The sequence below is a fragment of the Cyanistes caeruleus genome, chromosome 2 (assembly GCF_971803275.1).
Source record: "Cyanistes caeruleus chromosome 2, bCyaCae1.hap1.1, whole genome shotgun sequence".
NCBI lineage: Eukaryota > Metazoa > Chordata > Aves > Passeriformes > Paridae > Cyanistes > Cyanistes caeruleus.
In genome coordinates this window covers 97,003,740-97,025,733 of record NC_141702.1, presented here as the reverse complement: position 1 = coordinate 97,025,733, position 21,994 = coordinate 97,003,740, and the positions used below count along the sequence as shown (strand labels likewise).

Here is a 21,994-nt window from a genome sequence, read left to right as displayed (position 1 = left end):
ATTCATCTTATGAAAAAATCTGTCAGCTATCATTTTGAATGAGTGTTTCCTCCTCCTATTATTAGAATTTGTTCTTCAGTCTAAATCTGAGAATAAATTCTATTCATATTGTTACACTTTCTAGTGATAGTGTGAAGACTCCTTTTACAGCAATCTTCATTCATATCCAAGTCTTACCCAGTTGGTTTTGTAATAGGAACTCAGAAATGTCCAAGTAAAACTGTTCTGTCTCAAAAGTTCTGACTTAGGTGGTGTTTCATTCATAATGTCCCTTCTGTTCCTCCATTTTGTCTTGTCCTTAATACAAGTACACCTTAGTGTGTCTGTGTTTCTTTCAAGAACAGAAATGTTTTAGTATAATTTACTATTAAACTGTGTTTCTGTATCCTTCTATCACCTAATTTTATGTTTTAGGCCTCCTTTTTCTGCTTAAATTGCTCCTATTATTTTTATTATTTAATTTATATTTTTTTATTTTAACATCATCCTCATCTTTTAACACCTCAGTTGTATTAGGAATGGCTACTTTTTTAGTTTCATTGCCTGGCTGCTGTGTTGAATTATTACTACATTAAAAAAAAACCAACCCAAACTCTTTTATTAATATACTTGTCTGAATTTCTGTATCCTTACCTGATTGTTTTCCCATTCATCTGTTCTAGCCAAATTAACTATGAATATGATAGAAGGTTGTCCCAATTTCTGCCATCATTTTTAGTCCAAAATCTTCTATAAATTTTTGCAGTGTTAGATGTGCGAGATTACTTACTTCTGTAGTAAAGTTCTGTCACCAGAGGTAAGTTTTTTCTTTTTTTTCTGATACATTCCAGTGGCTGAATATCTTAAGGTTATTCTAACTTGGAAGTGAGAGCTATTAATCTTCCAAACTTAATTCTCCTTTTTAAGGTACTCTAAGCCAAAGAATATGAGAATATATTTAAATAACCTAGAGAATGATATAGTTCTTCTTGATCTGTTCCAGTAATAATTTTGAATTGCCATTTGTTTCAATGGGACCTCCAGTCACCATGTTTTCTTTGGCTTTACTTAATTGTCTGCTGTATGTCAGATCCCCATCTCAGAGAAGCACAGTTCTCCAAAATCTGCTCTTTAGATTCATCACAGACCAGCCCTGTTGGCCTTCGCACAATTGCCAGTCATAGAAACCTGTCTTCTGGTATTAGTGTAAATCTCTTGTTCTGAGGTTCACTCTTCATTACCTCCCCTTACTACCTACATCCTTACCAGTCACCCCTTAAGATACCTTTGGTTAGGTAGTCCTGTCTTTGGTATGATGATTGATACCAGAGTCATGCAGCTTTACAAATTGCATCATGCAATTATGACCCAGGTTTTGTAAGTACTGTTTTGTGTATGGAAGGCATGGTATCAAGCTGAACATTGCAATGTTTAGGTAGTTTTTACTGGTGAGTCATCAAAATAGTGGTGGTAATTATTCAGAATTTGGTGGTTAATATGGATATTTAACTGAATTTTTCATGTGGTATGTTACATTTATATCCCAAGTTAAAGTCCTTGTCTGCCTTCATGCCACTGTTCTTGGGTGCCCTACTTTTTGAGTGACCTCTACCTCTATTGCTTGTGCCCTTTAATGATGACCTGTTTGTTTCTGTGCCTTCAAGCTTAGTTATTTATTCTTATTTAAATAATAAAACAGTATGTAGATGTATAAAAGGTGTCTCTGGCGATGAGTTGACATAATAAATACATTAATGAATGGAGAGAGAATACAGCATGGAAGGAAGAAGTGCCATCAATAGAGCTGATGGATTCAGTCTGAGGAAGCAAGGCTGCAGTGGAGTAAATGGCATTCTTTTCTATCCAATATATCTCTTGAAAGGATGCAGAAAATTGATGTTACAAACCATCTATTCATGCAACAATCTTGGGATGGCTGTGGAATTCCTTTAATGCATTAGCTTAGTCCTTGAATTCTTCGTTACAAATCTACTGCTGCTTTATCTTCTTTTGGGGTACTAATTTATGATTGCACAAGAATTGGAATATATGCGATGCAGACCTGGAAAAATGGACTGAATATCAACAGTGATTTGATGTAGGAGAAACCTGGAAACAGAATGAATGAAGGTGTTTTGTATCCCCCTATTTTCTCCCTCTCAATATCGAAGCATAGTTTTCAATTCTTTACAGTCTGTCATTTCAGGGTGATGTATCAGATCACTCCAAATGTCACTTGGTGTCTTTGCACACCTATGAGAGTGGTATTTGTTAAACAGCTTGGTCACAGTTTGACAGCTGGTGTCAAAATACAGCCAAGTAGTTTGTTGTGTGATGGGTGCACATGACGTTCCCAGTAGCTGTTTTTACACCAACGTCTGTCTTCTAAAGATTTCTCTCATTCCTTTAGTCTTGCCCTCCTTCTTGTGCTTATTTCCTCTTGCTCCTTATAAAGCTACTACAGGAAAATGTATTAATGTGATTCTGAAATCTAAAGAAAGACTGCAAGTGATTGTGCATTGTACATAATTTGGAAAATAGGACTCTGGTTGAAGATGACAGCTCTAAGCAGGTGACCTTGATGTAGAAGAATATTGACGTACAAGGGTCTTTTGTATTAATGCAGCAAGGCAGTGAGAAGAGGGGCAACATCTTGGGGCAGTGACACCCAGTTCTGAAACACCACATGATGCTCTTAAAACAGCATGAGTACAAGCCAGGAAAAAGCAGTAGTTCTTTACAAACATGGCCTGGGAAATTCTGTAGTACACCTGAAAGTGATAACATTACAGCTGATGACTGCGTTCAGACCTCTTAGTAGTGAAGGTACCATTAAGTGCCCACTTCAATAGGATCTGTAAAGTTACATCCAATCCTTAACTTTTTTTTTTGGTAACCTTTTCTACCTGTGAACAAATGTAGCAAATGTGTGTAGATATGGAGAAACCTAGTAACTGCAAGATGCTTCATTGTATAGATGGTGTTAGCTCTCCTTCTCTTTTTGTACTGTACCTGCTTAGTAACGCTATTGTCAATGCTGCCTTGAAACATCCTTCAGGGAAAGTAAGCTGTGATTCCATCATGGAAAATTTATGTAGGATTCCTTGTGTTTCTTATGATAACAGAATCCATTAAAAAATAATTTGTCTTCCTTTCTCCAGTTCCTTCTCTGTATCATATTGCCTACTTCCTATTTGTGGTTTTTGTAGGACTGGGAGAGTAATAATAAAATACTGATGAGATGTTCGGCCTTGTAACCTCTGAAGCAAAGTTCCTTCCTGTTAACAAAATCAGAATGCTGGTGGTGTTCCTCCATACAAATTCTCACTTGGGCAATATTCTCTAAAGCCAGTGAAGCTGAATGGGTTTGAATTCAGGGCAGAATTTGGCCTTGAAGCATTTACTGAAGTTAGAAACCTTGAAGTTGTGGCCTTTCAGCTTTTCTAATGCTGGTGTCAGGAATATTGGGTTTACAGCTCTTACAGAGTTCTTTGACATGTGGTGTTTCTGTCCATACTGTGGCTCTTGGGGTCCTTGCTGTATTCATGAAAACCGCAGTTAATATTCTGTCTGATGGCCAAGGTATGGCCAAGTGCAGGTTCAGTCTGGGCTGCACAAAGGATCTGTTGGACCTGGGCTAAGGTTTGTTTGTTTGGGCCTAACCTTTCCAGTTACGGTGTGATTTGAAACTTCAGCTCAGTTTTCTACTGTGGGTATGCATGTAAACAAGGTTTGTACGTGAGTCTTGGCTTTGGCAAAAGTTTGGAATTGGTTGATGACTTAGAATCTGGTTTTATATATATATATTTTAACTGAAAAGCAATACTGCTATGCTGAGATTTTTTTTAAGATTAGCAGTCTGGCCTTCTTTGAGAAGGTCCACTTAGTACATTGCCCATAACCATTTTGATATAATTGCTCAAAAAACCTATAACATTTTAAGAGTTTTATTAAGCTGTGTGAAGCAAATAAAGAAGGATATGCAACTAAATGAAGTTTTCAAATCCTTGCCACTAAGGAGTTTTAACAAAGTTACTTAGGAAGAAAATAGTAAAGTCCTTGGGAATTACCATTACTAGCAGAAAAAGGGTCTTAAAAATATTTTTTTATTGTTTTAAAAGCATTACCATACATATCTCTGCATGCAGAGATATGTAACAGAAATATCTGTTTTCAATAAATATGTGGGGTTTTTTTAATAAACCAGGCTTCTCTGAATTATCTGCTAAAAGAATTAACTTTTTAGAATTAAATTGTTTTCAATGAATGAAGTGAATGGTGTAAGTTGGATTAGTTTTCTATAACAAAAAATGCTTTGAATAAAATTATTAGTGCTTTCAGCTGAAGTAAACTGTAGAATAGCATCAATAAACTTAGTGCTATAACCTTTGACTTCAAATTAACATTTTTAGGTTACCTAAAACTTTTTTAAGTAGTTGAAATTCATGCAATTTGTTTCCAGCAAGGCTGATAAGAACATAGCTAAAAATACTTAAATATTGTAGCTTGTCAGGGGATCAAATCTTATCTTTTTCAAGGTGACCTTGCATTTATTTTTCTGGGGAGCCCCCTGCCCTTACATTTTTCTGGGGATCCCCTCCCGCCCACAAAGCTTATAGTGGTTTACAGTTTTAATATGAAGGAAATCAACCAAATTGTTGACATAACGTTAGTTTTAATAGGATAAAAACTTTTTTTTACTTTCCTGTAACCCCAAACAAATCCCAACTTTTAACCTAAAGCCAGCAGCTCAGTCTAGGTCTCCAGACCTAGGGGTTTCTGAAAAACACAATCCCCCGAAAAAAGGAGCCAAAGTTTTTAAAGGGCCTGGCTTTAAACGCGGAGCGAGGATCGCGCTGGGGTTGAGGACTCATCATGCCAGGGCGGCGGTGCGTGTGCCCGGGCGCCGGTCTGCGGCGTTGTGTCCCGGCGGAGCTGCGCGGCCGCGCCGTGCCGGGCCCGGCGGTGCGGTGCCGGTGGCGGTGCGGGCGCGGAGCGGAGCCGAGCGGAGCCGCGCTCTCCTCCCGCTCGCTTTCTCTTTCCCCCTCTCTCGCTCGCTCCCTCTCCCGCTCGCTCTCCCCCCTCCCTCCCTCGCTCTCTCGCTCTCCCTCTCTCTCTCCTACACTGCCAGCCCCTGATGTGATGGCGAAGAAACCCCGTTGACAAGGCACTGCTTTTTCATGACGGTGAGTTTCCCTTTGAGTGTATTATAATTTTGTGATAAAAATTTCAAGGAAAAAAAAAACACACAACCTCCTTCCTCCCTTCCTTCGGGGAGGGAAAAGAGAGGGGGGAAATCTATCTCCAGACAGACAGAAAAGAAAGAGGAGCAAATTAACAGCCAGGAGTTGCCAAAACCAGGATATTAGGTTTCAGCCCAGAGAGCTATTGGCTCTGGGGCTATGTATATAAATATATATCTAGAGAGAGAGCGAGCGAGAGGGGAGACGAGGAGGAAGAAGAGGGATATTTTGTGGGTGGCTGTTGTTTGGGCAGATGTGGATTCACATGGAAATGAACTATATATATTAATTTATTTTTTTTTTTTCCGCGAGGGTGGTGGTGGTGGCTGCTGAGGGCACTTAAAAAAAAAGTTGTTTCTTAAAATAAAGGCGCGGGGGGGGTTGAAGGGAGAGATAAGGTTTCAGGTCCAGGCTGATAGCTGCAGAGAGGGGAGAGGTTTGGGGTGGGTTTTTTTTTTTTTTTTTTCTTGCTGATGCCATGCAAATTCAGGAGAGGAGGGAAGAAAAATCTCTTTTAATGACTCATTGATTGAGCCGGTTTAAAATTAGTTGTTGTTGTTGTCTTTTTTTTTTTTTTTTTTTTTTTATTTTCCGCCCCCTTGATGGCCATCAAGAGAGGGATGGAAAGAGGAGAGGAGGGAGAGAGAGTGTGTGTGTGTGTGTATGTGTGAGTGTGAGAGAGTGAGAGGGAGAGAGGGGGATAGAGAGAGTGTGTGAGGGAGAAAGAAAAATAATCTTTTCAAATCTCCTCCCTCTTTTTTTTCCCCCCTCGTTTCTTTGCTTTTCTCTAAAGCTCTGTGGTCTGTGAAACAGTCTTTTCTTCCTCCTCGTCGGGAAAATGGAGACACTTCGTCTCTCTCCTGGCTGTGCAGCTGGGAAGGATTTTTCTTTTCTTTTTTCCTTTTTCGCTCATGGCTTGATTTTTTCCTTTCCCCAGTCCACTCGCCACCACCCTAATCTTGTCTTTTCTTTGAGCTTGTATCTCAGATTTGTACCTTCTGGGGATTTATTTTTCACTCATTTCCTCGTTTTCGGTGTCGCCACTAGATTTGATTTGATTTGTTTGGTTTTTTATTTGCAATTTCCTTCGAATCGCTCCGTGCCTCCTGCTTTTAACCGAGGAATGGAAACGGTGCCGCTTTTTGTGGGTGCGCGAAGTGCTCGGGCGGTAGGTTTGGGCTAATGCGCTTTTTTTTTTCGCTTTTTCGGGATCAAGTTTTTCGATGTGCCTTCTATTTTGTTTATTTGATTTTTTTTCTTTTTCATTTGGGGAGAGAAAATACTTAATTGTAACGCCTTTTAAAACACAATAAAGCGTCTCTTTCTGGAGTGACCCCTTTGGCTTCGCTGTAGAATGGATGTGAATCCGATCCTTTGTGCTGCTGGGATTATTTTGCGTAAAAGAAGCAGTATTTTGTAAATAGATTTTTTACTTGCTGCTTAAAACAGTAGTCGGTTGTGAAGGGGGTTTTTTGAAGTGGTCACATTTATTGAGTTATGGGCAGTATTCAGTATGTAAATTATATTTTGCTTTTTGGTATTAATTGCAAAATTCAGTTACAGATGATGGCAGAAAACAGGTATAGAGATGTTAAAAGCTGGGCAAAATCGAACGACGTATAGAGGGCACGTTTATATTTACTTAGAGCTGTTCCTAATCACTGTGGGGAGGAATGAGATGTGGGGGCCTGTGCCTTTCGCCATTCCCTGCTCGCCGCTCCTCTCCTTGCCCGGGCTCGGCAGCGCGGGGTGGCCGAAGGACTGCAGGGGAGAGAGGAGAGCGGCTCCGGCGGCGGCCCCGGCCATGCCCGGGCTCGGCGGGCAGGCAGCCCCGGCTGCGCGGGGGAGCGGGAAGATGGCGCTGCCTGGCTCCCTGCCAGCGTTTGTTGCGCAGTTTCACCCGCTCTCCTCCCCCACGGGCGCCATTTTAAGGTCCTTTCTGCTGTCGCCGCGCCGTGTGGGGCGGTGCCGTCGCGCCCAGCTCGGGCCTTATTTCTGTGTATTGTCTGGGAAGTGTTCCTGCCTTGGGCTTTGGGAGCCTCTCCCCGAAATCTTAAAAGCCTTGCTTCCCTCCCGTACCCCACACTTCTTTCCTAGTCCTTGGTCACCGTCTTGAGGAGGGGTTAAACAAGCTTGGCTCACACGGGCCCGTGCGCGCAGCTTCAATTCCGTCAACGTCCTTTATAGCCTTGTTTTCCTACCTCTGAAATCCGTGTTTCTTGTCATTCAGAGTATAGGAATTAAAAAGGGATTTGAAAGAACGTCTGAACGACGACCAAAAAATAAAGCATGACATTAAAAAAGAAATATGCCTTTAAAAAATGATCCGGCGTAGTGCATAGGGCAAAGTATCCTTCACTGAAGAAGCTTCAGTACCTTTAAAAGTGCTTGCCAAAATAAAAGCATAGGTAATTTTTCGTGGGTAGATTGCTCATTTTGTTTCTGTTCCTGTCTTCATAATTTTTGGTGGGGGAAGGGACTAGCATATTTTCAAGTTTTTATTGCTCCTTTATGTCTTAGAGCAAGCTGTCTTTTCCAAATGACTTAATTTGGCAGCTCCACCTTAATATATTTTTAAAGTTTTGTTTTGGTGCTGTTTTTAGGACAAGCACTGCAAATTTTATTTTTTTTTTTTACATTTCCGTATGATCTGCTTGAAGCTCATGAGGCTCGATTTTAATACCAACATCACCTGTACCTGGGAAGAGCAAAGTGTGCTGCCAGTCCAACTTGTGCTGTGCCCGCTAAAGAGTGTGGAATGCTTGTGCAGTGCTTGGGTTTGTTTTTTGACACATCAGAGGAGGGCTTCCCTATTCCCATTGCTCACTCCTGATGGAAGCCGGAGATTTTTTTCAAATTCAGGAATAATCTTAAGGCTGTTTAAATTTTTTGCCTATTGAAGGGTTTTAAACAGCATTTCTGCGAAATATGCTAATTGCTTAGAATATACAAAAAGTTGTCTGGATATAAGCTGTCTTTAAGACTTTCCTGGGGACTTGTTAACATTTTAGCTTTGAAGAAAACACCACTTATGAAACTTTGTTTACAAATATTTTGAATGTGGAATATAGTATTTGTTCACATATTTCAGAAATCTTACTTGATTAAAGCCGCTGCTTCTTGAAGTGATTATTTTTGTTGACAGGAATCTTGGGATCAAGGTAGTGAATACTTTTCTTTTAATAGTAGTGTATTTTAATATAATAAAATTTTTCTATTATGCTCTAATGTCTGGAAGGCTGTGTGTGTTTTTTTCATTAATTTGTGAAAATAATGAAAAAATGGGATAAAAATGACCGCTTTATGTTCTCTCAGGGCCTAGTACTTGCCAAATGACTACATATAATCTGCACCTTTAATGCTACCGGCCTGCTTGCATTAAAGCACAATATATTATCATCTTGGGTTGAGATCTTTGTTGACTACTACTTAAATATTCCAGACCTGTGGTTTTTAAATGTGCATTTGTCTGTCTGAGCTTGAAAGTTTGTCGCTGTTGTTGTGAGTAGCACATTGCATTGCACATTGCTTGTTTACATTGCTGGAGGAATGCAAAGCTCACCATGTTGATACAGTAGCCTGGTTGTGCTTCCACCTTGGCTTACTGACTGGTGTGATACTGGGGTGTTTAGGTGTGTGTTTGTTTTGTTCATATTTTGAGGTCTTGCTTTGTATGTGATACCTGTGTCCTTGAGATGAAATGCTCTAGCTAAATGTGTGTACTCAGTTGAAGTCAGTGCTACAGAGATGGTTGTACTGTAGGTAGGTATTTACATCACTTTATGGATGTGTAGACTTCCTGCCCCAGCTCCTTCACATGTCTTTTTCCAGTACAGTTTATATATTTAGTTTAATTATACTGAGAGGAAGCCCCCAAAGTGGTGCTACTATAAGATGCATTTCCAGTTTCCTCCAAGGTCCCTTTCAGTACCCATGAAGTTTTCCAGCAGAGGTGAGCCCATAGTCTAGAGCTGAAGAGCTTTGCAGTCATGCCTGGGTGTGCTGCCTGCTGTCTTTCCAGTTTCGCTGGAGTATTTGCACATGCACAGAGAAGTTGTATCTGCATAACTGCAGTTGGTTTTACAGTGAGGCTCTAATGGTCAATGATCGTGCCTCTTCATGCTGCATTAGGCTTGTGGTAAATCTAATGACTGGTGCTTTTTAGGGTAGGATGTAGCAGCAAGCGTGAAAGTGTGTCACTCCTGTCTAAGTACTAGCTACAGAGCAGTCATAAGAGCCTCTTTGATAATGTAGTCACTGTTCAGAGAGCTGGCAGAATTCCTTACAGTGGTTCTGCTGGAATAAGCTGCATCTGTACTTGAAAGGTTTTTTATTGTCATATACCCAGTCCAGCATAGACATGGGGATTACCTACAAAAATGGGTGTGTTTTTCTTTTTTTATTGCAGAGGAAAAGCAGTGACAATAATAAACTGTTCTAACATTCATTGTAACCTGCCACTGTTTCAGTTTGAAAGTCAGAGTGAGCAGTTTTGGGAAGGCCTTTGTTACACCAACATAAACGCATAAGAACCAACCGGAACTGAGTTTTTTTTCCCGGTCATCACATACTTAAATGAATGTGTATCTTTATTTTCAAATGTTAATTTGTTCCTGTTCGTTGTTGGAAAAAACCCTAATTACTCAGTTGGTATTATTTTTGCTTTATTTGAGAATTGTAGAGGTTTTAGACATAATAAAAATTACCATCATTAACTACCACATAGAGATTATCAAGTATTTTTTATTCCTTTTTTTGCACTAGTTTCAAGTTCTAGAGTTAAGGGAATCCTTACCAAAGGAAATAGAAAACGGGCAAAATCATTTTAAGAACATAACACCCTTAACACCCCTAACAACCTTTCTCTAAATTGAAGTTACTGAGAATGGGTGGTGAAATGAAGAGAGGGGAAGGTCTGGAGAGAAGGATTTAACTTAATTGCAAGATACTGTTTAATTATTTTTGTAAAGTCTGATCTTATGCCTCATCTCAGGTGGAGTTTGCAGTAGTTTTACTCTGAACTTCATCCAAGCATGGAATTTCAAGATTTAGTGTTGGAGCTTGAATTTATTGATGTGAAATGATCAGAAATTATCTTGGCCCCACTGAAATAAGTGGCAGAATCTCCATTGGCATTCAGCAAGGCATTGGCTTCAAGAAGGACAGCATGAAGGATTTTCAGCTTGGATTTGGGGTGTTGATATGGACTGCACTGCTGAAGTAATTACACATCTGTCAATTCATCCTGTTCAATTTTCTGTAGATTTCCCAAACATAATAACTGAAAGGAGTGTAAGTAGCTGTTCAGCTAATTATTGGCTGTTGTTAGCAGATGCTAACTCATATGAACCATGCTTGTGGCAAGGTTTGGTATTTAACTAGTATGGACTAGAGTGACAATGAAAAGGGCACTGGTTTATTGGTATTAATTGGGCATTTTTTTTACAAATCAACTGAGAAATGATCCGTTCATAAAGAAGTTCTGTTCTGGGACCACAGAATATTTTTTCAGAATCTTTGAAAACTGTATGCATGGAATGAGAAGTATGACACTTGAATATTCTTGAGTAGAAATGAGGTCAAAACATCTGAGGGACTGACTCAACACCCCTTGAATTATTGTTTTGCACAAATAATACATGATAACAGTCTGCACTATAACGTACAGTAGTTTGTAGAAATGCTTAACAGCATCTATTATCTTTTGGGCAGATTAATGTTTCCTTCCTTTCCTTCCAACTGTTGAGATAATGCCTCCTTTGCCTCTCTTGGGTTGAACATGAGACCTTTCAGAAGCTCTATGAATATTGAAATTCCTGAGGAATTCTCTATGTGGTGGAGAAGCTTGGAAGGCAGAACCCAAAATAGGCTGTAGCATAGTGATGAGGATAGTCACTGCTGGGGGAAAAGGTCTGAGCCCAGCCTTTAGCTTGGGAAATCCCAAGGATAGGGATTAGCTTGGGATAGGGAAGCATCCTGACCTTCAGGCTGAGGTTACTCTGGGTTTTCTTTGTGTGGTATAAAAAAGTCTGTTTCCCGATAAAAATTTTGTCAAGATTTTGGTTTGCAAAGATTGCCAAGAGCAGCTCTGGATGCAGTAGGAAAAAGATTGTACTGAATAAATTAGAAATTCTGTGCTGAATGTGTGTGTTTGAGGGAAATCAGATTGTAGAAAGCATCACTAGGGGTTCACATATATAATTGACTGTAGCTGGATTAGCCTTCACTACCATACGTACTGCTAGTTGAACTGCACATTTCCCTTTTTTTTCTTAACATATTAAACACTGTAGTTTTTGGCAACTTGATAAGTTACCACATTTGGCAAACTCAAATTGGTATTTTTTTAATGGCATATTAAAGGGAAATGTAGGAGCTGGGTAAGCAGCCTATTGTAGGTTGTCTGTTTTAGTGTGTGGTTTTAATTTGCCCTTCTGTGTGTGGAGCTGGTATTTCACAATTGTGAAAGGATCCTGCCTGTCCTTGTTGGTGTTCATCTGCCAGATCTTAAAAACTGTGAAGAGGCATAATGTTGTGCCTAGCAATTCCTGAGAGGATGCACTTTTTTCTTGTTGCTGGTTTTTTGATTCCTGAATAGTTTCTATTTTTTAGAGTAGTTTTTCCTAGAAAGGTTTTTTTTATCCTTCTTTTGAAAATAACCATTTTTTTCTCATTCTCTGTCGCATACAGATGTCTTTGAAATATTGATTAAATTCAGTTTTACAGATTTAGATTCTTGGAATGAAAACTTATTTTTGTATGTTTAGAAAGTTAATGCTTGTATAATGCACTGCATTACAAGATTAGAATCCCAGAATTCTTACTATAACTCTCTTTTAGAGCACAGTTCCTGGTAGATTTCGCAACAGCGTAGTAGTTGCTTTTTTTATTGCTCTGGAAAAGAAAATATTCATAAGGAGTTATTTCATATTGTAGACTACAAGTACAGCATAGTTAGTTTATAAGTGAGTAACTTAAGTCCTTGTGTTTTACAAAGTGCATTTTAAAATTAATTTTGTTTCCTTACTCTGTTGTCCTGGAAAGACAATTTTTGGATAATTGTGACTTTGGAGTGAGGTTTTAGTTTGCAATGACTTTTTCAATATTTATCTCTTTTCCCGTGTGTACTGTGCCATTATGCTGCAGAATATAATTTTTTTTCAGTAATGAGAGGGGGAAATAGAAATACTTTATAATATCAATTTTTGTATTCAATCCCTGTAAAAATTAATTTCTTGAAAACAGGGGGCTTGACATGGTGAGCAGCTCTTAAGTTAATTATAAGATACAGTCTTGGTTACTTACAAGAATCTGAAATTCACTTTGCAAGGCACTAGATTGCTCAAAAGTAGTATTGACTTGAAATTTAAGAATAAACTGTATGGTATTTGAGTTTATACTCCTTTCTTACAATTCTGTGTTGCAGAGAATGCAAGTGAGGTCTGGTTGTTCCTGTGTAGGAGTTTCCTTCACTGAATCCAAGGCTGCCTGTTGGATAGGAACCTGAGAGAGAGCTGACAGGGTAAGGCAGGCAACCTGAAGTGCACACTGCTGAGATTATATGTTACCCAATGGATGATGAAACAGCTTGGCTTTCTTCCCCCAGCTCAGAAGCACACTGAGAAAAATATTAGTTCTGTGGAAATTAACGAGAGAAATTCGTGCAAATTTGTGTGAGGGAAGGGCTTCAGTTCTGGGCATTTGACCTCTGCAGTCAGTATGGAGTCACTTAATGCAGCTGCAATCCTTTTATGTAATTTAGCAAGGGATGGATTGGGTTAATAAAGTTATCTTACATCTGTGCTCAGAAAGGTTGTGAGAGATGAAAATGCCACCAATTTGGTGTAGCAAACTCACTTCACAGCACTACCATTCTTTGCAGTGGCTGTTACAGTAACTGATTCAATCTGGTTTTGTTGTTGTAGTGATTGTTGTTCCAGTGGCAATGCGTTTCTTCAGATATTCCATAGTGAAGTTACTCTTACTGTTGGGATCATAGATTAAAATTCTGAATGGAGAATGATAGAGCAACAGAACAGTTTAGAAGATTTGATAGGACAGGTTCATTATAAAGCACGAGAGAGATCTTGTCAGAATTCCTGCTGACAGGATGTGTACAAAGTCGTACTGAAGTGAGAATTAGTGGGTGTATGTCATAACTCCAACAGTAATTGCTTCAGGTGCTGTGTATGTTACTGTGTGCAAGTTTGATTATCTCCCATTATAAAGGTTAAGCTACAGCAGTCATTACCTTGCTCTAAAGCATTGATTTCCAAAGGTCAGTGTTCACTCTCAGGAGTCATTCTGCCAGTCAGGGATTGATCCCATGTATTTGCACAAAACTTTTAAGTCTAGATTCTTCCAACAGTTTTGCAGATAAATTTATTTATGTGTGACTTACCAAGTTTTGATGTTGATTATATCACACTCTTTGGAAATCATTGTTCTAAATGTTGCTCTTCTAAGGTATCCATTAGCTTGTGCTTTTTAGAGAAAGTGAAAATAGTGTTTTATTGCTTTGTACTGAAACTATCTATTAAAGATGTATGAAATAAGTGACTTTGAGAAAGGAAAATAATTCTTTTGCTATATTCTTTTGAATGTAACTTGAGTAAATTTAAAACCCTGTGTCTACATCTTTTAGAATATGGAGAGTATATGAAGCATGTGTGAATAGCTGGATTGCTTCTGGGCAACTCTGGTTTTAATGACACTACAGGTTGTAGGCCCTACACGTGTTGCATGATACTGTGGATTGTGTAGCATTTAGGCTAGTAAGGACCACTGGGTTACCTGGCCTGGCTCCCTGCTGTAAGCAGAACAAGCTTCACAGTATGAACAGGTTGGTCAGGGCCCTTTGAGTTCTGAAAATTTCCAAAGTGGATGATTCCACCTTCTTGCTTGAGCAGTCTTGTTTGTGATTTTTTTTCTTGCATCCAGCTGAGGGTTATATGTGTTACATGTTTTGGCTCTTGCTTTGTGTCTTGCTGTATGCTGATGAGAAGAGACCTGCCTGGCTCATTTTAGTACTCCTTTTAGCAGGCTGCAGGTAGCACCTGGGTTTGCCTTCTGTTGCCCAGGCTGAAGAAAGGCAGCTCCTTCACGTGACCACAGGATTTTACTTGTACTGTGTTGGACTCCTTCATGTTCTTTCGTGTTTCTTTTAAGAGCTGTGTCTATGTGGAAAAGCCAAACAGATTTCATATGGGAGCTCACGAGTGCTGATATGAAGGGAATAATCACTCCATGGGACTGCTGCCTGCACTGTGCTAATGTGAGGGTGATGGTTGTGTTCACATGTGTGCTGCAGCCCCACATGTGGTTTAAGCTGACTGAAGCACTGCTGCCATCCCCTTATGTTTAGCTACCCATCTACCTCATTCCCTCTCTTGTGCCAGCTCTAGCACTGCTGTGGCCCTTTGGCATACCAGAGCCAATGAAGAAGCTCATCCTAAGTTGAAACAGATCAATGTATTTTATCAGATAAGTTTTTTGTTCCAGATGACTCTTCAAAGCCTTGAGCTGACGCAGGGAAAGTGGACAAGAGGAGGGCAGGGCTGCTCTATTCATCTTCTATTGCTCTTTGCTCCGTAGTAGGTCAGAGTGTTGAAATGAAGGCAGAGGCTTAAAGGCCAAGTAATAAGAGTCTCCCAGAGGATTGGCTTGCATGGCTGGGATTTCCTTGTCAGTTTTATTACTTTCAACTTCTCTTACATTCTGTTTGGGAGCATGTGATAAAGGGCACTCTGATTATTTCCCAGAAGGGATAGGCAGGGCTTCTTACATAAGTACATGTGATACAAGTTGAAGTATATGCTGTATTTACCAGTGTGGTAGCAGAGATATGAAACAGAATGGTAGGGGCTTTGCTAATAAACTACAGGGAATATCTGTGCTGGGTTGTGACTAATTAGTGAGGATTGCCCTCTGTAAATTATTTGGACGCATTTGGGCTGAATTTGGCCTACTTACAAGCAGATTTTTTTAAGCTTTTTTTTTTTTTAAAGACGCTGTAGACTAGTATTGATAATTAGATATTTGCTAGGTTATATTGTAACAGTACTCCAACAGGTTATGTGACTCTTCCCAAAGTGTATTTTCCCCAGCTGTCTCTAGTGTGGGTTCTTGGCAGGGCCCTGGATGCATTGATGGGTCACAATGGCCCAGCCAGGCCTCACTTAGAGCCTCCACTGACTGAAGTCTCCAAAGACTGATCCAAAATACAGAAGTGAGTCAATGTTTAAAGGTCGTGGCCCATGGTCTCCAAATATTTTTGATTGCACACACCTATTGGTAAGATTTTTGAGTGTGTGCCCCCAATATATGTATTCTAATTTGCATACACAAGTATATGTGTGTGTATTAAAATTTCATATACTAGTGAAGTTTTAATATTTTCTTCTTGCATGCCCCACTGGATTTTCTTACACACACCCTGTTTTGAGGGCTGCTGGTCTTGGCTTCATAACTCTTTAACTCCACTCATTGTGGCAGGTTTTATTTTTAAACTCTCATGGCTTAATATGGTTTATAGCCATTTCATTCATCACTCATTGCTTTGATCCACTGTATGTTAGAAAACAGTGAGGAGGATAGAAAACTAGACAGGATAGTTGGCAAGAAAAGTGTCAAACTTTTCTATCACTTCTGCTGTAGAAAAGGCTTTAGGAAAATTCCTCAGGACAGGCTTGCTTTTGTTAACACACTTTAAAGTGATCATCTGTGTCAAGGTCACATGTTGCTCAAATTCCTCTTTTCAAAGTAGACTGACTGCTTTTGGGTCAGTTTGCTTTTGGGTGTGCAACTACTCTGATTGTTTGCTGCTGCCTCTGTTGCTCTCCTGAAATTAACAGGTCACTAATCGTTTGGTAATCCTTGTTGAAAATAGGCATTAGTTAAAAAGATTTAAACCTGCAGTGTTCTGGTTTTGGCTGGGATAGAGTTGATTTTCTTCCTAGTGGCTGGAGCATTGCTGTGTTTTGGCAGTAGGATGAGAGTTAACTCCTACAACTCAAAACACTGATGTTTTAGAAATAGAACTCAGTGGACATCTTAGAGGGATGGTCTATAGATTATGTGCCTTTATGTCTGCATATATGTCAAAAGACAGGAGAGGTGGTTGTGGTTATGTGGGATGCATTGGAAAGTGTGGAACCTGGGCATGATGAGGTTGGTATAGACTAAAGGGTGGATATTGTTCTGTTTTTGACTTGGGTTGAGTTAATTTACTTTCTAGTAGCTGTGTTTTGGATTTAGAATGAGAATAATGTTAACAGGCTGATGTTTTAGTTGTTGCTGAGCAGTGTTTGCACCAAGTCAGGGACTTTTCAGCTTCTCAGAGCACCACTGGTGATGAGGCTGGAGGTGTGAAAGAAGCTGGGAGGGGAAGCAGCCAGCAGATCAGACCCCAACTGACCAAAGGGATGTCCCATACCGTATGGCATCATGTGGAACAATAAAACTTTGTTAGCTGTGGTAAACTTGTAGGCGTTTACCATATGTTGGGTAAATTTTTCTTGTATCACATTTAGCTAGTAAAGCCAACTGTATGTTCAGTAATAGATGGGATAGTGAAGATTATGTATTACCATTAGGATTTTCGCACACCAGTATTCTCATGCATTTGATTTTCCCTCTGATCATTCTATGCAAGTTTTGAAGAATTCAGTGAACTAAACAAATTCATCTTGATTTGTGCCAGTTGTTTTAATACCTCCAGGAGTATTAATTGAAGAAAATTCTGTGGTGTCACTTTAGCTAATGGTGAGCCCTTACTATCATAAAATCATGGAGAATATTTGTTTATGTAGAGCAAAGACATTTTATGGTGTTTAAGTAATGCTGTCAGTATTGTCATAGACACCTGGGTTGGGATATTCAAAAGCAGGTTTACAGTGTGAAATCAAAGATGATTTTGACTTTCTATAAATTTTTGCTTATGGTTAGCTAAGAGACTTTGGGACCTTGTTCTTGAGACATGGGTATGCTTTCAGCAGTTAGAGGAAATAATAGCTTTCTATAAGTAGTACTATCAGTACAGTTAAAGCAGAATGTTAATTGCTTATTAATTTGTTCTTAGTAATACACATTTACATTTAAGTTTCATGACATCATACCACATCATACCGTTTGCTTAGTGTTGAATTGCAGTATCAGTGCTCAAGCTAGTGGCTCTATGCAAGAGTAGGCAGCTGGAACACTGAAGCGTGGGAGAAATTGCTTTTCTTAAGACGCATAATCACATCATGAATGCTGATTTTTTTCGGCATCAGCTAGAGGTAATTCTCTGTAGCTGTGATTTGTTTTTCTGTCCTCCCTGTGAGGTGATACTGAATGGTCGTCACACTGACATGTGCTCCATTTCTGCTTCACCCTCACTGTAAACTAAAGCACAGAGACAGAAAAAATCCAAATGAGGCTCTGCAGTATAGAGGACACGGTACCCTCTGCTAGTCTACAGTAAAAGTTATTTTCAGAACCAGTGGAGTATAGAAAAAATTCAGGAAAGAGGTTACAGAATCACAGGACAGCCAAGGTGGGAATGAATATCTGGAGATCACGTTATCCCCTATCCTGCCCAGAGCAGACTCAATCAGAGCAGATTGCTCAGAGTCAGAGCAGGCAGGTCAAGGCTGTGGTCCAGCTGTGTCCTGTGTATCTCCAAGAATGGAGACTCCATAACTTTGCTGAAACACTAGTGCCGGTATTTGGCTACCCTCAGAGTTTTAAAAAAGGAAAGTGTTTTCTTTTGTCTACACAGAATTTTTGGTTTATTGTGTTTTGATTGTGCCCCTTGCCTCTTGTTCATTCCTTGGGTACCGGGAAATGTTTGGCTCAATATTCTTAACACTCTCCCACCAGGTATTTATACAAAACATAGATTCCCTCATGGTTTTCTGTTACTCAGGCAGAACAGTCCTGGTGCTCTCAGTCTCTTGTATAGCAGGTGCTTCAGACCCTTCACTGTTTTAATCATTATGGGGATCATGATGAAGAATGATTCATGTGGATCTCTGGTCAGGGAGTGTAAATTTCTATTTGGCAAGCAATAAGAGAGAGAGCAGAATGAATTAAAGCCAAAACTGTGTTAAAACACTTGAATAAGTATGATGGCACAATTTTTAAGCGAAGTTGAGAAAAAATAAGCATGGAATGCAATGATCAACTTGGTGTGAGTAGAAAATATTGTAAAGATGAAATTAGGTAATTTAAAGGAAGCTAGGAATCAAACAAAACAAACAAACTTCTGTGCAAAAGAAGCTTTGAAGGAACAGCAGTTGGAGGGGAAAAGTGAGTGTGAGAGTTTTTGGTGCAGCAGTCCTTGATGGAGTAGGTAGTGTGTGAGGAGTTAGCGGTTGTGACACTGTGAGGCTAAAAATGCTCTGCATTGGATACTTGCCCTCCGGTTGGGCAGTGCACATAAATTTCCTCCTTACCCATTGTTAAAAGGACTGTCAGAACTCTGTACTGTTAAACACACATTTAAGTACACTCCTGAATATTGCTGAGGAGAAACTGGAAGTGGCCACGTTGTAACTTGGTTATTGCTAAAAAAGGTTTATTAGAAAACAGTGTTTATTTTAATGCTTAGTCATGTCTTGACTATAGTTTTGGTTCTAGACTGTAGCAGCATCCTCATGATACTGACCTAAGTTTATTTACCTTTTCGGCTGCTCAGTGTTACTGCCACTAATTTGTAACAGCCTTTGTTGGCTCTGTAGTGTTTGGTTATTCCCCCACTGGAATTAGCTGGGAATAAATTCCTATAGAAGCATTTTAACTGGAGTCTTAGATTGCATTAAGTGTTGATATTTTTACTATTTTGTCATAAAAGTTCTTTTAAATCAATTTGGTTAATCATTTGTCTTTCTCTGATTTAAAATTCTAAAAACCTTCTGGATGGTAAAACATTGCATAGGATTTTGGAAATCTTTACATGTGACTGAATTTGATTTGGAGATACATATCAAATAGACATCCTTTTCTTCTTTATTCTAGTTGTCATGGATGATGATGATGATGAATCCTGTCTCCTTGATCTTATTGGGTAAGTTTTCCATAAGAATCATTGCAGAAAAGTTGGGAATAATAATTTTGCAAAATCACCATCTAGAAGGTGATTCTGTCTTGTCTCTAAAGATGAGGTGACTTGCAGTGAAATGAGCAGACATGCTTCATGTCTTCCATGTGGAGATGTGTGGATTGCAGAGCCTTCAGTCCTGATGGATGCTAGTTGACAGTACACTGACATTTTCCTCAGGAGAGGCTAAGGAATGTGTGTTCATGGAGAATGGATTCTCTTCTTAGGTAGTGATAATACCAGATCAGTGTTGATGCATGTTACTAGGGATGTTACTACAAACTTCACTGCCAGTAGCTTTCTTAAAATCAAAACCCCAAAAATCTCAATTTTTTTGAGTACTGGAACCAGATAATTTATTAATACTGTACTTGTATTTTAAGGGACAAGTAGAACTTTTTTCTTAATCATAAATACTTAAAGATTTAATTTCTACTAATAATACACATTTGAATCTAAGTCTTAGGAAAAAAGAATAGCTCTCTGTACTGTTGTATAGTCACAGTAAATGAGAATTTACCAGCATTTTGGTCAAGGATACTTGATTTTAATAAAATTGGGTATTTGGAATGATCATGTGTGTTGTTGGGGCTTTTTTTTTTTTTTTTTTTGGCACCTCCCCCCTCCTTATTTCCGTAACAGATTTATATGGAGTTTTATAATTTTATATTTATATAATTATATTTATAATTTCTATAGCCTAAAATAATTAGGATAGCTGAAGCACGAGGAAGTTTTGTGTGGATTGTGTATATGACAAGCTGCCTTCCTTTGGCTACCATTTGTGTTAGTATTCAAAAACAGATAATATGCTATAAATGCATGTAAAACACAAGAAGAGAATTGAGCTTTCATACCCGATACTTTGTTCAAACTCTTCTAAAAATTAGACTAATATCAGTCTCATAGCAGCTGCTAAAAGATCATTCCTATTCCACACAAGAGTTTTTTAGTGTCTTAAGTGTATGAAATAAATAGGCTTTTTACCTTTCTTACACACTTGAAAACTTTTAGTGAAATCAGTAAGAGCTTTAACTTCAGAAAGACCAAAACAGCACCCCCACTGGCTGCTGTAGTTTGAGGGTTGCTCTGGATGCTGTAGCAAAAGAAGTGCCAGTAAAGGCTCAGTTTATATTCTGTGAAGTAAATGTTGTGCAAGGTTACTGATTGTGGCCATATGAAAACAGCTCCTTCTTGGAACATAAAGATGATTGTGGGACAATTAAGTGCTCTGTCGTGAGCATGAAGCATGAGGATCCTGCTAAAAGACCAAAGGTGGTCCAGAAAATGAAGCACTGTCTAACATGTCCTTTGTAAGCTCATGAACACAGTTTGTTTTTTAAAAGAAAAGAGGAGGTGTGCTTATGCTTTTAGAAGAGCAGTTGTGACCCTTAAAGATCTTTGACTTATGCCTCTTTATTTTCTAAGACCGTCAAGGAAGAAGGAGACATTTTTAATTACAGCTTTTTTTCATTATAGTCTCCTGTTTCTAAAAAATGTTTTATTATTAGTTGTTAATAAACATGTTTTAAAAATCAAAGAAATCCATGTCAGTTTACTCTTTATGCTAGGGGAAATGCTGTATAATTTTTGCACTAGAATAATCCCATGTAACACAGCCTTTTATTCTTTTTTCTTGGTCTATATGTACATCTAAATTAATGTATTTGTTTGAATTTCTGACACTCTGTCAGACTACATTTTTAATATGAGTTTTATTTAGTGCTAATGCTAAGTTAATTAAATACACTGAAATTCACAATATTTAGTCAGTTATTTCTATGGCTGGTTTCACTTGGAAAAGGTGCCACTTTTTGTTCATGAGGGGACTGTTACTCTGGCAATCATAAATTTTTATTAGCTTGTGTTAAAGGTGGCAGAAAACCTGTCAAAGAATCAGGTTTGTAAATACCCTATTATTAGATGCTAGCTAAACTGGGCATTACAGTTTAGCTGTAGAAGAGGTGATACCTGTTCCAGTTCTCACATTATCTGGTAGTAGTGTATTCCTTATGTTTTGTATTGTGTGCTGTCATAAAATAACATGTTTTTCAAGAGAGTATGAGTATCACCCTCATAAAGGGAAACACAGTAGAGTGCAACTAAAATTTTGTGATCAAGGTAGTTTATTTGCTTGAAGTGCCTTGTTACAATGGCAGCAGATATGGTCAGTGTCTGGAAATTGTGCTGATACAGAAACACATGTCCCCAGATGGTACAAACGTTCAGCTTTGCATTGGATTCAGTGAAAGATGTGGTTTTACTAGAAACCTGATTTATATGAGTACAGTATGTGGCTTAGTTAAATTAGCCTTATTGGTAAAAAGGACTTCCAAAAAGTGTTAACTTCTTTATTTTTTTCCACCTTTCAGGGACCCGCAAGCGCTGAATTATTTTCTACATGGACCTAGTAGTAAATCTGTAAGTAGCATTGTTGTATTTTAGACATATATAAGCTTCATTGAGTGTATTAGTTCTGAACATGATTTTTGTCTTTTACCAGAGCAATGAAGACTTGACTAATGCAGAATATTCTGTAGCCAACTCAAATTCAATTTTCGCCAACTCCAACGTAAGTTGTCAGGAGATAAATTTCATTAGTATTGAGATTGCATGTTTCTGTATGGCTTTACTTGGCTTTTATAAAATCAAATGAAATAGATGTGGGCTTCAGCTTTTTCATGTGAAAACT

General features: G+C 38.8%; 1 protein-coding gene across 10 annotated transcripts in view; it reads left to right on the top strand.

The window, feature by feature from the left end:
* The window catches only part of BICRAL (BICRA like chromatin remodeling complex associated protein), a 44,508-nt gene that overhangs the window by 4,630 nt on the left and 17,884 nt on the right, over positions 1 to 21,994 (top strand). For 2 of the 10 annotated variants that reach the window (XM_086878471.1, XM_086878476.1), the window contains 4 exons: positions 12,649 to 12,744; positions 19,221 to 19,269; positions 21,675 to 21,723; positions 21,806 to 21,874. In XM_086878471.1, the coding sequence (XP_086734597.1) occupies positions 19,226 to 19,269; positions 21,675 to 21,723; positions 21,806 to 21,874 (162 nt within the window). In that variant the 5' untranslated portion in view covers positions 12,649 to 12,744; positions 19,221 to 19,225. Of the gene's footprint in view, positions 1 to 4,872; positions 5,166 to 5,670; positions 6,391 to 6,968; positions 7,631 to 10,215; positions 10,515 to 12,648; positions 12,745 to 19,220; positions 19,270 to 21,674; positions 21,724 to 21,805; positions 21,875 to 21,994 lie in introns of those variants that run through there. The other 8 variants (XM_086878478.1, XM_086878474.1, XM_023922779.2 and 5 more) reach the window with 8 other exon arrangements.